Genomic DNA, 17,287 nt, shown 5'->3' on the forward strand with positions numbered 1-17,287 from the left:
CTATGAGTTTAGCTATCGCTTGGATTCTACTTGGTGCTTTCTTAGACATGATTCTTCCTCTTTGGGAAGTCATCTGCCTCCCTGTTATGTGCTGTGTTGTTGGGACTGCCCGGCTTCTGCTCTGTTTTCTGAAGGAGGTCGGTAATGGACTTCCCTTCCTCTGGCCCGGAGTCACTGCGAGCGTGAGCAGTGAGGGGTCTGTTTCCAGTTCCAGGTGGAGCAACCCCAACACTTTTTGTATGGTTCTCTTACCAACAAATGTTTGAAGATGCCTCCTGGGTATATGTTGACAGATAACTGAAGGACAGGAGTATTCTTTTGTGCAGTTGTCTACGGAATTTACTGAATTAGGAGTTCAAAGGCTGAATATGCAGTAAAAGAGTTGTATAACTCTTTCTCTCCCTGCAGTCTTTATGAGTTTGTTAGCTTAAACAGTATTGGGAGTTTTCTCTGGAAGCCTTCTCCACTGTCCAGCTGAATCAGGCAGTATGGACCTTCTGAGCATTTAGGTCATACTGTGTTGTGTGGTTCAGTGTATTTCATAAAAAGAGTTTGTGGCGTGATTTACCAGAATAGCAAAAAGCTAAGGAATATACTGGCATTACATTCAGAATATTTATGCATCTTTGGCTGTAGCCCGATCCTGTATTTTCCGTAAACTTTCCTGTATGTGTTGCCTGTGTACCTAGATGGTCTGTTTATGAAGAAAGGAAGTCTGGAAAAATAATATGGTTAAGCAGGTCCTTCAGTTTGATGGCACAAATCTTTCTCCTGGGAAATGTTTTACTGTCTATGCAAATGCATTTCAGTTGGGGTTATCTTCTTAGCCTGCGGAATGGTACTGGGGCAGTATTTGTGGCTAGAATCACACAGCAGTTAGTTACTGCAGCAATACCAATTTTGTTCTCAAATTCATATGTTCTTTACTGTCTACTTTCAGGGAGTCTGTGTGATGGTACAACCAGTCAATGCTACTTGCTGCCGGTTTTGGATACTATATTTGTCCGGAGAAAGTACAGAAGAGGTGGCCTAGGGATGAAAATGCTGCATGATTTCTGTCAGTCTTTCGTGGCTGAGGATGCCTTGGGGATCAGCTGCCCTATTTCTGCTGCCATGTATCAAGGTAAATCATTTGATGTGGAAGCGTTAGGTAAGGGTCATGTAAAATGTATAAATTCAATATGGTCTTGGCAGGATTTTCTGAACTGGGTAAGAGTGCAGTGCACTTGTCTGAACTGAACTGTTGTTAGCGTGGAGCTGGTTACTTTTCTTGAGACATCTGGAATTTCCTGTAGAAAGGTAGGCCAATTCTTATGTAAGACAACGGGAAGTGTAAAACTCTGACTGCCTGTCATTTTGCATTCTTATCTCACTCTCTGTTAGAAACAGAACTGTGTCATTGCCTTAGACAGTGGCTTACCAATTTTACTTGACACCAGAGGGAAAATAATTATAAAATGTTCTCAAGCCTACACTATGCACATAATGATCTTGCAGATACTGCATTTGTAAGAAATTAGATTTAATAAACCATATACCTGGGCTCTGCTCATCCTTCCAGTCACGTCAGTACTTGTTTCATATTGACTGTCTTTGAACATTTGGCACTTTTAAATTATCAGTACACAGTTATAGATCTTCTCTGTGTTCAGACTGAAGTTCTGGTTTTGCTAGCAAAATTTAGAGAAAATATCTGTGCTTACATTATTTGTAAATCTGTTTTCTTTAGAAAAGCAGTTGTTCTCTGTATGGTATACAGTCTTTACTGTGACTTTTGGAGGGATGTTTCTATTGACTTACAACTTTACAGCCATTGCCTAATAAGCGTCAACAAAATTTTGGCAGTATCTGTTCTTTCTCTTGGTCAGTATGTGCCATTGAATGTATACAAATGTACCCCAACGTATACAGATGTGCCCCAGGAGTTTCTAAGGTGCTGCTACTTCTAAATTTGGGAAGAAATAGTATTGACAGCATTCTCTGTTCTCCTGAAAATATCCGTGTTTCTTAGGACAGACATCAATGGTTTAGACGCTGTGGATCAGAAAGCTGCATTGGTTTTATGTTAACACTAGTGATATTGCATGACTGTACTTCCATCTCAATTAAGCTCAGAGCTAATCGTGAATAAATTTTACTTGTATCCTGTCTAATTAGGTTTTTCTGGGTCATACTTTTATGAAAATACTAATACTGTAAGTTAAATTTTGAATATACTGAAGTTACTGCCTTTTAAAATTTTCATTGGAACTGCAATCTCATACTTTGACAAAGCATACAACCTTTAACTCTAAATCTCTGCACTAAATGTGCACAGTTTTCGCTAGTATGGTATTTAATGTGCTGTAGAGGCCTAAAAGGAAGTAAAAAGCCATCCAGCATATATATCTATTTTGATATATATGTTAATTTCAGTAGCTTTTATTGAAGTAGTTAATTTAGTTTGGATATCCGTGGATAAAATTAATGACAGCGATCAGCTCATTGCTGCAAGGCAAATGCTTACATACCAGAATTAGGGGTTTTCAGAGTAGTGAGGGTGAAGAAACCCGCACTGCTGTTAGTCTAAAACCTGCTAAGTGTCTGAAGATCTGTGATGCAGTGCCAGAAGAAGGTGGCTCAGGAAGTCAAGTACTGTATTTCTACACTTATAAGGAAGTAATCTAGACTGAAGCAGATGGACAGGATTCACTCGTGACTGTTTAGGTCATTCCACATAGACTTTTCCTAAAAGCCTCAGCTAAAAGAGAAAAAAGGAAGAAGAGAAGAGAGAAGAAAAAGGAGCTAATGATAGGAGGTCTAAGAGAATTTCCAGGACAGAATACACTTCATTTTCTAATGTACTTTTCACCCATTCATACTTTTACCCCTTGATTTCTCCTATTCAGTTTGCCAGAAATTCTTGCAGACTTATCCTGAGGAGCAGAAGCGACTGTGGGAGGTGGAAGCACCAGGAGACTGGAGCCAGCAAGTGAATATCTGGTTAAAAATTCAGATGGAGTCATCCCCTTCAGGAAGTGAGTTGAAATAAACAGTGTGAACTTGGTTGTGTTAGTTGTATAAAGATAAAAAATAAAATCAGGGGTTAGGTAGTGATAATAGATGGGTGGTTTCTTTGTTGTTTGCACGTGGAGAAACTACTGAGTGTGCAGTCCAGTTCACTGGTCTTTTCCCAGTAAACAGGACACTTCTTAGAAATTATGAGGTAATAAAATTGAACTACAGAGCATCTGAGAGATACCGAACAAAGCACAGTCTTGGCATAAAGTGGCTGTGACTCCCATTGCAGTGCACTTACAGCAGGGTAGAAGTTAGCCCAAAAAATTCCTGTTGCACAACACAATGTCTGGGTTATAGAGAGAGGTTTCTTTCTCTGAAATTATTACAAAGAAGAAATTTGTATGGCCAATGGGCAGTGTGTTTAATTACCTTCAGTTTGCTGCCAATACCATTCTTGGATGGAAACACAAACATTTTCATTATGGCTTTTGTAAGATTCAAAGTACTCTCCTACAGGGTAAATCCTTCTTGCTGGGAACATTTTCTGCCTACTTCACAAAAGATAGCGACAGAGTAGGAAAACCTTTTGACAGTTCGTATGGGGATCTTGTTGATGTAATCTGTTCAGCTGGCTCGGGGATCCAGACAGCCCCCCTGCTGCATGCAGACAAGCTGTGATAAGCATCAAGTTCCAAAAGAAGGGCACACATTGCCTCTTTCTGGAAGTGCAGCAAGGAGTGCTGCAGAGCAAATTGCTCCCATGCCTTCCCACGTCTGTCCTGCTTTGTACTGGCTTGGGGACCTTCAGTTGAGACATTCTGTTTCATCTTGTCTGCAGCACCCCACAGGAGAGTTAAGTCAGAATTTAGCCCTAGGCTGGGTTCCTCTGAAGCCATTATATTTATGTTCTTCATGCTTTAAACCAGCAAAACTGGTGTTGCTCTTGCTTTTAATCTGTCTTGCTAAGTTCAGTTTACTAATGGCAATTGAAGAGATCAGCAAACAGAAAACAATCCTGGAGGAGAGAATACTTTCTTTTTTTCTTTTTGTTTTTGCCATCTTCTACAAAACCAAACAAAGATAAATGACTCAAACCATGGGTAAATATAATTCCACCAGAGTGGCTATCAGGAAAAAAATACACATGAGAGCTGAGAACTGCTTTGGCCAGTTCTGCACATAAATGAGATATCTCATATTTGCAAAAAGAGGAAGGAGGGAAAATATAAACCAGAAATGGGAGAGGATGTTATATGTATTTGTATAGATTATATGGATGTGATCTTTATAGTGGAAGGGAGCAGAAGCAAGTGAATTTGGCACTGAAATACGTAATAAAAATCTGCTTTTTAAATTATATTCTCCACTCTGGTGCATAGCTCACTGGGCATCACTTTCCTTTACACTGAATATGCTGAACAGGCTTTATTTCATCCATCTTCGGTGGAAAATCAACCCACTATAAAAACAGTATTTAAAACAGTGTATAATGCACTTACATCTGTTTTACATACGGAATCTTGTATGTAAAACATACAAGTAGCATACTTGTGTGCTACTTGTGCTTGTATTATCCCAGTACTGTGCATGTTATGCACCCAGGGAAATACCAAGGGTGAGTACAGGACACTGTACTACACCTGCTAAAACTAGGGGAGACTTTCCCTGGTTTTGCTTTGTCCTAAAGGCAGCAGTACTCCTGCATGGCTCTGTCCAATAGCTGGTGAGGAAATAACAGGAGAATTTTTCCAGGGCTTCATGCTATCTGTTAATAGTAGATAAAGCAGAGTCATTTTCTGAGTGCAGGAATCCTTTATCATCTGACCCAGTGTGCTGCTTGCCGTACACATAAAGAGAAGCTTGTGTTTCCAGAGCTGTGGTTTAGGGACACAGAGGAAAATGATGTGGCATAGAATGAAAACCACTGGAGTTGTAGGCTTACCTGTTGCGTACGCGCACGCTCATTTAGATCTTTAGGGGGTCTCTTGGGAGCATAGTGCTTCATTCCTGCTTGCTCTGTTACGTAGAAAGCAAAACACAATGTAATTCAAGATTGTCAGCTTCAATCATGGATCTATGGCAACAACTGTGAGAACAGACAAGTCTTATTCTGCTCTGATTTCTTAGATCCTCATCAACATTTGTAATGCTATGTTCTGGAACAAAATTGTTGAGAAGAAAAATTGACAATTCTGCTCATATTTCTTTTCCCCCCCCCCAGTACTCACGCTTGAATAATATTAATGTTGTAAGAATTCTGCAATCATAGGTAATCCAAAAAAGGCTTCCATAACCCTGAGGTCAGATTTTTAAATTTTGCGAGGTTGTGTGGCTGCATCTAGTGGCAGTACAAATAAACTGCAGCACTCTATTTACTGCAATTGATACTTCAGTTTGGATGTGCACAGACAGACAGACATGTATTTCTGTCTGCATGTATACGTACATCTATAAAAATAGATAAACTCTTTAGTATGTTGTCACATATAGCAGCAGTTATTCATTCTGAATTAATTCTTATTGTTTGAAAAATGGAGAGATTTATTTACAGCAAATAGTCTCAGTAACAAGAACACAGTGACGTTTCTCTTCTGGGATTGATTGGGGGCACAGAAATCATTTAACATGATTTGGTACTAGTTGCTAAATCTACCAGACAGTGAACTGTGCTGTTTTGAAGTAGTTTAGTAATATACGTAAAGCATGTCAATGTGAAGCTAGTGCAAAAAATAAGCAGACTGAGCAAGAATTAAAATAAATTTCAGGTTATTGCTTATAATCCTTTATCTGAGTTGGTTAGACTATCTGCATTTTCTGAAAGGGAGGAAGGGGTTTTCTGGGTGCAGGAGATGGAGGGATTATCTATTTAGCAGAACTTTCAAGCTAAGAAAGACCCAGAGACATTTTGTTTCCAGTATAGTTGTTCACCTTAGTCTTTTGGAGTAGTGTTACCGGGTAGCCTGATTTGGTGAATTGGCTAAAGCAAGGCAAGAAGCGTTGGAGGTAGCATTCAGGTGGCTTTTTCTGGTGTGTTTTTAAAATGAAAATCGCTATGGAATTTTGCTAACATTTTTTTCCTTTTTACTTTCTTTCTGGGGCAAAACTATTCACCCCATTTCTCCAGAGGCTAAAGTGGGCTCTCGTGTGGAGAATGCTTAAACCAGTAAACCCAAACAATCAGCTGTGGACCAGATGAATAAGGTACAGTGACTAATTTGCTCTTTACTGACTTTCTTTTCATTGGTGGCCTCTTCCCTTTTTAGTCAAGTAGTGAGGTTTAAATATGAGATGCCATTAGAGACAACGAGAGGTAGTTTTTTGCTGCTGACCTGTAGGTTTATTTAGGTAATGATAGCTGTATCATATATATACATACACATATAGTTGATTCATATAGCTAATTTATATAGCTATAGTAGCTTGAGAGGCTGAAGAGTGCAGGATAGTTTTCACTGAATGTTTTAGTTTGATCCTTACTGAGATAAGGGAACTGTAACCAAGCTGGCATACAGCGAATCCCAAAGTCTGCATATGCAATGGCTTTCTGAACTGAACTGTGATTTTTCCTGTGCCTATACAGGGCCTTGAGTGTGACACCTTTAGAATGAGTAAGCCAAGCTCTTTAAGATCCTAATTGTTTTATCCCACTACTGAGCTGTGGATCTGACTGTGCTTAGTGTTTTGCAGGATGGAGGCCTAAAACAAGCTGAGAGGTTTGAATAAAGCCTAAACGTAGTTAGGGGTGCATGATTCTGAGAAAATATATCACAGTAATGAAGCTTTTTCAAGTAATAAAGAAAAAGGAGAGACGAGTGGAAGCAAAACAAAGAGCTGTAGGGGTTGTTTCCCCAGCGCATTTTGGTTGCCACACCACAATTAAATCAGTTTGTTTTCTTCAGACATAAGTCTCCTCGGGGAGCTGTGACAGCACTGGCCCCTGTGGTGCACACTCTTGTGTTTTGTGCTGTGGTCATGGCTTCAGAGCCCACCCAGCCAGATCAAGGCTCCATGTACTCCCAGTTTTCTTTATGCTGACACTTCTGGGAACTCAGACAGAGCAGCAGGAACGAAGCTGTTCTATGCAAATAATGCAGCTAAGTTTCTTGCCTTGTGTGCTTAATGAAGGCCTTGGTTGACAGAGGCATTTTATATTAGGGTGAAGTCACTGTTTATGTTGTTTGTGTATAATTTGCTGTTCCTTCCGTCTTGGTTGTAATTTCAGGACGTTGAATACATTCCTGGTGTTGAGAAAGTGGTAGGAGATGCCACAGAAAAAAGAGATGACACAGCAGCAGCAAGGACTCTAAACCCACAGGGTCTTGAGCAAGAGGACTTCTTAGAACAAGGTGCAGGCGATACTCAGCAATGCAAAGGATTCAGAAAAAGGGCAGGCCCTGGGGGCTTAGTTTGAGACAAGGCCACCAAACAATTTAGAATTTTACCATAATTGCACTTTCAAAAATCAGTAAAATCTCAGTGTGGTCTTAAAAGTTGTAATTTACTCTTCATGATTTGTAACGCTGGAGAGATTTCTTCAGGTAAGATATAATTTTTTTTGCAAGACACATGCTCTCCATCTTGTGTTTTGTTTTAAATAAAGCTTTTGTTTGCTAATTCTCCTTTTCTTTTTCTTTTCACCAAGTAATTAAATAGTAGTTGAGCCTAGTTATTTCCCTTCTCTGAAAAGATTTTATTGGATTGCATGAGTTGTCCAAAAGGGAATAATTGGAGGGCTTGTAGATACTGATGTAAGAAGATATTTCTATGGAAACCATATCCTGCATTGTAGAAGAGAGATACCGCAACACATGTTGGTATCAAAATGACAGCTGTAACCTTCCTTTCAAGAGAACAATTGATCTTGAATTGCTTTCTAGCAGAAAAATCTACCACAAACCCTGTGGTGGACAGTATAACGTACAAACTCCATTAATGCAGAAATAGCTTGGTACAGAGAAGAGGAGTGTGCAAGCCACAGATTTTAAACTGCCTTTAAATTCAGGCACTATGATCATGTTATGTGTAAGTTCAGGGTGTAGAACTGTGTAGATGACATATTGCATGTTTTATTTCCTGTAGCTCTTTCCTAATGTTTTGCATTTAATTAACTTGGAAGTATAACATATTTCACTACATTACTCCTGTTACGGCTTAGTAAAGAAATTTTGTTCTTTCATCACAAGCTGGTTCTATATTAGAATTTTTTTTGTAGTGGGGATTTTCAAAAGCTTGAATGTTGTATTAATGATTACAGGTGAAACTCTTAAGGATCAGATTTTCAGTCCAGTGGAAGAAGGCTTTGCAAAGAGAGACTCAGTGGTGAACAGCAGTAGGGTCTTGATGAATCTGAATAGATCCAGCAGCCTGTAATTTTTAAGTGGGTGCTTTGGAACAAGGAGAGGTAGGTATTTCTTTCCAGAAACTAATCCAGCATTTCCAGGGAGACAGTTCTGTAGGCAGGCATTGTAGGTACGCTGTAGGGATGTATATTTTTCCCCCGTACAACATAATTGCTCACACATAGCCTTGTCACCCTGTTTTTGTTTAAGGTGGTGATTTAACAAAGCATTTATTTCATGTATCCAAGTAACTCCTCCCCTGTTGAGCTGCTCAGTAAACCATATGCCTGAGACACATCAAAATCAGACCTTTCTAGGCGTCTCTTAAAAAAGAAGCTATAATTGGAACGTACAAGTTTTTGCCAAGAGAATTAAAACACTGAATTGTGTGCCAGCCTTAATCATGTTGCTATGGTTCTCTTGTCTCAAAGAGAATGCGTTTAGGAGTAACTTTATAATCAGTTGATCTTCAGGTTGTTGATTCATCAAGTCTCAAAGGGCGTGCTATAAAGACTGCTAGAAACTCTGTCCTCCTGTGCAGCAACCTATATTCTTGCTTGCTGTATGGTTAGATACATACCTTTTTTTTTTAAAAAAAAAAAATGCAGTATTTGTGAAGAGTTGCAATACTAGTTGCTCCTAAGTATGATAGGAAAAGTTGCTTTTTTCCTCTGTTTAAGATTTGTCTTCCTTGATCATGTTTAGCTTTTTGTTTTCTAAGTAACACTTTTTCATAAAAAAAATCCTCATTATGGCAACTGGGCATATTACAGAAGTAAGCAAAGGTACATTTGATGAGATGGTGTTGGCAGATGGCTTGGTACTTTCTAATCAAAGAAAGTGATCACATCATACATCTAATCCAAACTTGTGACAATTAGGGATGTTCTACAGTCAGTTCATCTACCCTGCCTGATAAATGAAACACGCTGAGCAGAAACAGTAGAATAAGAGGATACTGACATTTGCCCATTATCTATATCCAGTAAAGAACCACAGCCAGATCCAACTTAACAGTACTAAACTCCTGAGCTACAGGTTGCAGGAAGACACAGGCTTGCTCCGTAATATTTCAGAAATGCTGACTTACAGAACAAATCATCTGAGTATTGATTTTCTTTCTTTTTCCTCCTTTTTTTTTTTTTTTTTTTTTTTGTTGTATTGGTACTTTAGGGTATCTGATTAATTTAGAACCTTGGACCTGCAACTTGTTCTTGGCGGTCTGAAGTGCTTGGTGAGATCACAAGAATCCTAGGAGGGTCTGAAGCAGAAGCAGATCCAGTATCTTCACTGTCTTGATAGAACATAACAGAAAAAACCCCAACCCAACAGCACAAACATATTTTTCTCACAGTGGAAGTTCTTTTATTTAAAAGAAATCTGCATTTATTCAAGGGTAGGGTGGTTTCAGAGTGCTGGGAAAGCTGGCAAAGGCTTGAAAGAGCATTCCCATTTGGGGAATTAAGTTTTCAAAACCTTGGATTTAATCTCTCTCTGAATCTACACTCTGGTGTTTGTGGCTTGACATGATATTTCTGCTTGGGAGACAAGGAGTTAAGAGTGTGTGTGTGAGAGAGATGGAAGACCTGCTGAAAGGAAATTTGTACCTATTTTTCTTATAAGGAGACACTTAAATCTGGCCTACAAGTAAGATGCTACACATCAGCATTAGTGTTAGCAGTGATCTGAGCGAGTGGGTGCCAACTAAATAAAGTTATTTGAATCACTCTCAATAAAATTAAACACATGGATTTTAAGGTCGGAAATTTCATTACGTTAATCTGTCATGATGTTTCACGTAATGTAAGCCAGACAATTTCATGCATGGTTGGTGTATCAACAGTCATTGGTTTTGGTTGAAACAACCCACTTTCTAGAGAGATTGTTTTGATTTGACAGTTGTGATTTTCAGATGTTGGGCGGTGGGAAATCTGCTATATTCCTTGGCAAGTTGTTCTAAAGTTTCATGTTTACCCGATTTTTTTTAAGTCTGAATTCATTTTCTTTTAGTCTCCTATGATGGATTTTGCTTTTCTGTTTAGTGCTGAGCTGTGGCTCTGGTACTATCAAGATTATTTCAATGTGAGGATGGATATATTGTGGTCCCGCCATGACATCAGTGAACAGCAGTGTTTTTTGGATCTGTCTCTGTGAGGCAGATTTTCCTGACCTTGATTCATTCTTCTTGTCCTTTCAGAGAGATGTTCAATTTTTCAAATTCCTCTTAGAAGCCTGAACATCATCAGAGACCCAGTTCCAGTTACAATCACGTTACGGGTTAGCATTTCCCAGCTGCTATGACCTGCAGTTGTAAATCATCACGGGATTCTTTTGTACTTGTGGGTGTCTTAATGGTGAACATGCACTGTAAAACTTAAACGGCACGGAGGAATTAAGAGGTATCTGTTTTAATGGATTGTCTTTAATGGCCACAATGGTTGCAGCATACGTCTGAAAATGTAGTCGATCCTGCGTCATCTTTATTATTGCCACGAGATGGCACCATTACATAGCTTAACATTGTTGTCATCTCGGGTGTTTGAGGTGCCCAAGATTTAAATGCATCACTGGTTGGCTTGGCTTCTTCAGAGAAAGGTTAAGAGTTCAGAGAAAGGAGGATGAGGGTGGTAAATCTTGTCTTGCATTTGCCATTCAGTCTCATTGCATCTATGGAGTTTGTCCTGAGTGGGCCCTGGGTTGATGTTTTCAAATATTTGTGAAGCCAAGATGAAGTCAATGAGTAGCACAAAATGCAAACTGCACCCAGATTATGTCCGTTCACACTCTTGTCTCATCAGGAGGCCTGGGGGGAATTATCCGTGTTGTATTTCACGCTGTTTCCCAGCAGGAGATGATTCTGTCTCAGTTGTTTGACAGATAATTTGGGCATCTAATTTTCCATTTCTGTCCCTTCTCTGTCCACTGAATACTTTGCATCTGAGTACTACTGAGCACTTTCTTTGACTTTTTTTTTTTCCATGTAATAACAACTGCCATGTAATATGCTGTTAATATTCTCAGCATTAGAAAAGCAAGGATGGTCTACGTTTGCCCTAAAGGCTACGTTTCTTCCTTTGCTACTGGTTTTTATGTGTGACCATTCAAAAGGAGAGAAGAGCAGATTAAGCAAGTAGATGGTTTAATCTGCTTTTTACTTTTAATTTTTTTTGAAATGTTTAATGTTTAGTTTAATTGATGTAACTTCAGTGCAAAGATGTACATTAAAGGCAGCTCTCATCCTAATCAAAGATTGTAATGCAAACATTTCAAAGTGAGTTGTTCCCTATTCTTTCACTTGCTCTTTGAAAGCTCAATGCCAACTCTGTTTTTGGGGTGATTTCCCAGTCTCCAGGCCTGCAATATCACACTCCGTGATTAGTGCGGCGTGATACATGTGTCTGCTAAATGGTAGGAACTCTGCGTAACTCCTAGTTTATCACATCAGTAAATTGGGCCAATATCCTTCCTTCGCATCTCTATGATGACATTAATGTATTGTGGGATCTGTCTGGATGCTGAGGGCCTCCTCTTGAACGATCTGCTAAAAGTCACCGTATAGAAACTTCTGCTGCCTTTCTGCTATGGTTTTTGTAGAAAACTCTTAGACATTTAGAAATATAAATTAAACACTTCTAAATAACCACTTTTTCACTTCTGTTACTTGATTATGAGAAGTGATCCATCCAAAAGACTGCCTTATAAGTAGACGCCAAAGTACAAAAAACAGGCTAACTTGTCTGAACTCCTTAGTCTGAAAAACAGACCAATTTGGCACCTTTGCGTTGACTGTGTCCAAACAAAGGCTCAGTGACATCCTTCCAGCTGAGTGCCTAGCTGTTGTAATTGGGATTGCTTCTGTCTGAGTGACCCATGTTCCTAAAGAAAGCCTTGGCAGGTCAGTAAAGCAGAGCAGTGGATTTGGAGTCGTTTAGGGGTTTTCAAATCCACATTTTGGTGTCCTTTCCTATGGATGAAGAAGGGAACAGTCTAAACTTCAGTATCTATCTAGCTCCTTGTTAACATTTGCATATCAAGGATGTTGCAGAAAAAGACAGCATATCCAAATAGAATTTCTGCTTTGTCAAATTTATTGCTCAACTGCATAAACAAAGAATGCATGCAGCTGTAGTTAGTTGTTTGGTATTGACTTAGGCTTTTCTTTAGATATTTCTTGTTACAGATGAGCATGCAATAAAATTTAAGTACACAGGAGACAAAATTAGGAGTTTGTAATTAGCTTGCTTTTCAATTTGTTTCCTCTTGCAATCCAACTTGATGGTAAAGTCTCAGTTTAATTTTCTCTATTTACCTTAGACTTTATCCTTGCTTTATTGAATTTTTCTGTCTTGAAGGTTGTTGGGGTTTTTTTTTTTGGTGGTGTTTTTTTTTTAAGAAATCTTTTTGGTTTTAATTTAAACTGAAGGTTCCTTTTTTGGAAGATCAATAAACTCCCTCTGGAAGAATTCTTTTCTTCCAGCCACCTGACACTTAGATGAAGTTGAACTTTTTTTTTTTTTTTTTTTTTTTTTTTAAATTCTCATAGAGGAGATCAGAGGTTGCATTCACCAAGAGGAGTACGTTTGGGGATGTTGGTATTCATTCACCAGCATCTGATTTGTAAATTAATAGCTCGGCCTCTCTGGACTGTGGTATGTTAAAGGTCAGTGACCATAACAGGAGAAACACTTCAGAGCTATGCGTGTGCCCTCTGGTCAGCAGGACTGGCCTTGGCTTAATGGCATTAATTTCACGCTGCTTTTAAAAGATACAGATGTGCAGTGTACCTTCAGTCCTCCTACCTGGAACCAGTAATCTGGTCCCAGCTTTCTGCAAGGAGCAGGGAGGGAGAAGAGAAAAACCCTTCCTAAAAGGACTAGTTCGACTGACTAATAAGTTTCTCCTTGCTTGGTATGTCCCCTCTCTTCCAAGCCTTTGAGAAGTGTTTTAAATAAGATGCATTTTGGGTGACTGCTGTCTTCAAGCCGCATGATATAAAAGAGCTTTCTGATTCCACCATCCTTTCCAGATCCTGGGGCCAGCTCAGTCTTTTTTAAAGCTCTTTCTCATGCGCTGCATGCAGAGCCCATCTGCTGTAATACAGACTGAAATGCTGCTTTTATCTTTGTTTGCGTAGAAGGTTGGTGGGTAAATCAATTGGAGTGAGACTTATTGTCCCTCTTTGCTCTATGTCACAAGCACAAATATCTTCCTTTTAAAGTATCTTTTGGTAGAAGCCAAAGCCTTTGGCACAAGCCACCTCTGCTAGTTTGACCTCTTTTGTGCATCTGGAATGGAGGAGCAACTCTGAGAAGCACAGAACAAACCCAGCAAAATAGCAAGAGAAAAGGTCAAGAAGGGGTCTTGCTCCCTGTAGACATCAGAAGTTTCTGCAAGATGATATTTAGCATGTCCTGCCTGAACAGTTAAGGCATCAAAGACACGAGCACTTCGATAGGTAATATCCTTGTGAGTTGTCAAATAGATTGCAAAGCACATTGCTCTGCCATGCTGGGGGTGGGAAGGAGGGACCTTAAGTCTTTCTACTCATTGACACTGAGAGCTTCAGAGAGCCTTTGGCTTCCAACAGATGGATGTACCATGCTGTGCTCTGTCCTTGCCTGGCTTTTGACTTACAGGCCTAAGCTTACAGAGCGGTGCTGTGGTCCTACAGAGGAATGGAAAGGCAGGTTTCTACCAAAGACAGAGCTGACATCAGTTACAAGCAATAGAAGTGCTTGATTTTTGCCTCTGTATTTTTGCCCGATGGCAGCCTTGCAGTGTCTTAGTCTCAGAACAGCCAGTCTGTTTGATGCAGCATCATTACAATGACTGACATGATTCCCTGTCCCCTTCCATTCTAGCAATGGGATCTGAAGGGGAGGTAAGACACATTCTGATAATTCCCCTCTCAACTTCACAGGATCAGGACAATGTCGCCTACCCTAGCCAAGGGAAAAAGCCATGGATATTAGAAATCCAGGAGGCAGCCAGTATTCTGTGCTCAGGACCCAGAAATGCTGGGAAATACAATCCTGGCAGCTTTGATGCTAGATTATTCTGTATATTTGTAGCAGTGGATTGGTGTAACTCTGATCAGAAAGAATCATCTTTGCCAAATCCCATGGTTGAAGCCCTGCCCGGGACAATAAGCTCATATGGTGATGACATGGGCTGAGTTGTCTTCTTCATTGTTGTTATGGATTTTTCACAGTCCCCTGGTTTCATCTGCAATTTGTCATGCACAGGCGCAGTTCTGCTCCTTTCCTCTTGTATCCTTCCCAGGAGCAGTATGGAGCCTCAGACGAGTCTGCTTTCCCTCACAAAACCCTGCCAGTATCTTCAATTGATTCAAAACAACTTACCCTGGATTCACTTGTCCTTACTTAAAAATAAACATGGACTGCCGGGTTTTATATATAGTGCCTCAAAAAAGCAGGAAAAAAAAAAGAAAACAACCGAACACGGAAGAGAACTCAGTTGATACAGAGGCATATGGTACAATGCCAGTTTGGCTAAAATCTTTTCTGAATGCTGGAACTCCTCCAGAGTGAAACTCCATGGTGCCAACCTCGCTGGTACAACAACCATATCTGTGCACATCAGTCCTGCCTTTCTGGCCACGGCCTCCGGGTAGTTTGAGCCCCGCTGTGTCCTGATGGTTGTGGTTGTGGGAGCCAGCATCCCAGGCTGTGCGCTGCTGCTGAGGGAGCAGTTTGAACGCAGGGATGCTCAGGCTAAAGTAGACTCAAGTTAGTAGCTGATTAATAGCACCACTTGTTGAGAAATGCCATTTGAATCTGTGGCCTCTGATGCTGAGGAGTGAACTTGTGAGCAAAAAATAGCCAGGATATATTTAAATTCCTTTAAAGCTTTCCAAGTCATTTGCAAAGGCACAGAGGAGAGCTTTAGCAAGATGGTAGGTTAAGGAAGAGAATGAGACTTGGCTTGGAGAAAGAGGAGTGATGAATTAAAGCGCCTTTGTGGAAGTAAGTCTCTTTCTGCATCAAACTGTAGTTTTGACCTTCCTAATTGATATTGTTGTTTTTCTTCCTGCTGTTGTGCCAGCTGTCCTAGTGTGACCTGTTGGTTCACAAGATGAAAGAGGTTAGCTAATCAGAATGGAGATCCCTTCTACGGGCTTATCCAAAGCTTCACTACAGTGTGATATCCATGAATGCAAATAGAACAACACATCTAAGAATTGTGTATCTGGGAGTTTAAAAGGGGAGGGGGGGTTAAAAAAGGAAAGAAGTCCATGTTGCTTTGAGGTTATTTTAAAAACTGAAACTGAATAGGTCAATACCCCTTCAGCTTTTTGGTCTTTAATTCTCTTAATGGTATGGCAGAAATCGTTAATTGTATTATTAAAACAACTTTGAAGACGGTATTAATGTAGTGTGACCTCGGATCAGTCAAGATCACATTTTCATTATGATTAAAAGATTCCTTGTCCTGAAACATTGATCTATCTCATCTTCAGGCGAATGTGTCAGACGGGGAGGGGATGTTTTCGTGTTTGTGCAGTAGATGGCAATATTGCCTTTCGTTTTGCAGCATGCTCTGCTGTAAACGCTCACCTCAGAAAGGGGCCATGAACTTTTTCCCTCAGCTTCCAAGTGCGAGTTTGCACTTACATAGTGCATTAAATATTCCAGAAGCAAAATAATTTGAAATTCCATTTTTAATCCAGATTTTTTCAGTGACTGGTGTCGGTGCCTGAGTTACCAGCTGCAGCACCCCAACAATCCTGATCCTGCATGTCAGCTCTGAGAATGGGCGTTTGGGTGTTAGGGACCATCAGCATTGTCTGTCTTGTAGCAGGGATTAAATGAGGCAGAATATGACCCCTGGAAGTAACATCTCCCACTTGGTTACTGTGATTTTTCTACCTTTTTGGTCATTTTTCCACCTTTGCATCAAGAGAGTGAAGGCTGTATCAACTAGTTTAGTTTCTGTCATGATTGAGGAAGTTCAGAAAGGTACCTAGCTAACATGTTGTCTTCCCTTGTACTGTGATATTTGGCCAGACCTTGTAGCAGATCCTGGAGAGGATGAGAAGCGACGCTTTGCAAAGAGCTAGGGATCCGGAAGGTGTGTGTTACAGGGTCTTACACGCATCGACTGTGCCGTGCCCTAATGTGCTGTGCTGCTGAGTAGGCGGACAAGGATTTTGGAATGAAAGTGACATCTGGGGTCAGCGATTTATGAAAATGAAATACGCTATGGCAGCTCGAAGATACAGCGAATGTCAAGAGCTACTCCTTTGTTGTTCTGTGGGCATATGCCATGTGTCTGCAGTTTTGTGAGTTACCAAGGTAATTTCCTTAAAACTCCTTGCTGCACAGGGTGTTGCAGGATGCTCGCACACACAGTAAGTGATGGGAAGCAGGGCGGCGTGCTGGCTGGTGTTAAAGCTTCGGTGCTGCTGACTTTTCTATAAATAACTGCTGTCTGCTGTAATTGGTCACATCACAGTCCATGGTGATCTTTTATATTGCTGGCTGCTGGAAAGCTCCCAGAGGCGTAAAATAGATACCAGGAAGATCCTGCACCCAGCAGTGTGTTTCCCCATGTGGCACAACAGGGTAAAACAGAAACAGTGTTTACCAGGAGCTGATGAAGAATTTTCTGCAGCAGGAAGGATGAAAAAAAAGAAATTGCACCTCTGAAATGATAGCAGCAGGCCGTCTCTCATGCAGGATATTGCTGGGTCTTGTGGAAAGAGAAAATCTTCTTAGAGTTTCTAGCGGTGAACTGAATGGGTGTTATTATTTGCCTCTGACTTACTTATGGGTATTTTTCAGCTCTCCATAAAATAACAGTGTCTTGCAAGAAATTGAAAACTAGAGGAAAAAAAAGTAGGTAGGTGGTTTGTGTAAGGTGTGTGTGGGTGAAATGTGTAGTGTTCTCTATCCTGAGGGATTCGAAACACTTCGCAGACCAAGAAT

The 17,287-nt window shown here is 40.3% G+C and overlaps 1 protein-coding gene across 1 annotated transcript in view; it reads left to right on the forward strand.

The window, feature by feature from the left end:
• The window catches only part of FAM169B (Protein), a 38,642-nt gene extending 31,028 nt beyond the window's left edge, over positions 1 to 7,614 (forward strand). The window contains exons 6-9 of the mRNA XM_086757424.1: positions 941 to 1,123; positions 2,889 to 3,017; positions 6,125 to 6,201; positions 7,223 to 7,614. Of these exons, the coding sequence (XP_086613550.1) occupies positions 941 to 1,123; positions 2,889 to 3,017; positions 6,125 to 6,159 (347 nt within the window). The 3' untranslated portion in view covers positions 6,160 to 6,201; positions 7,223 to 7,614. The remainder of the gene's footprint in view (positions 1 to 940; positions 1,124 to 2,888; positions 3,018 to 6,124; positions 6,202 to 7,222) is intronic.
• The last annotated feature ends 9,673 nt before the right edge of the window (positions 7,615 to 17,287 follow it).

The sequence above is a fragment of the Chlamydotis macqueenii genome, chromosome 12, assembly GCF_036417535.1.
Source record: "Chlamydotis macqueenii isolate bChlMac1 chromosome 12, bChlMac1.mat, whole genome shotgun sequence".
Classification (NCBI taxonomy): Eukaryota; Metazoa; Chordata; class Aves; order Otidiformes; family Otididae; genus Chlamydotis; species Chlamydotis macqueenii.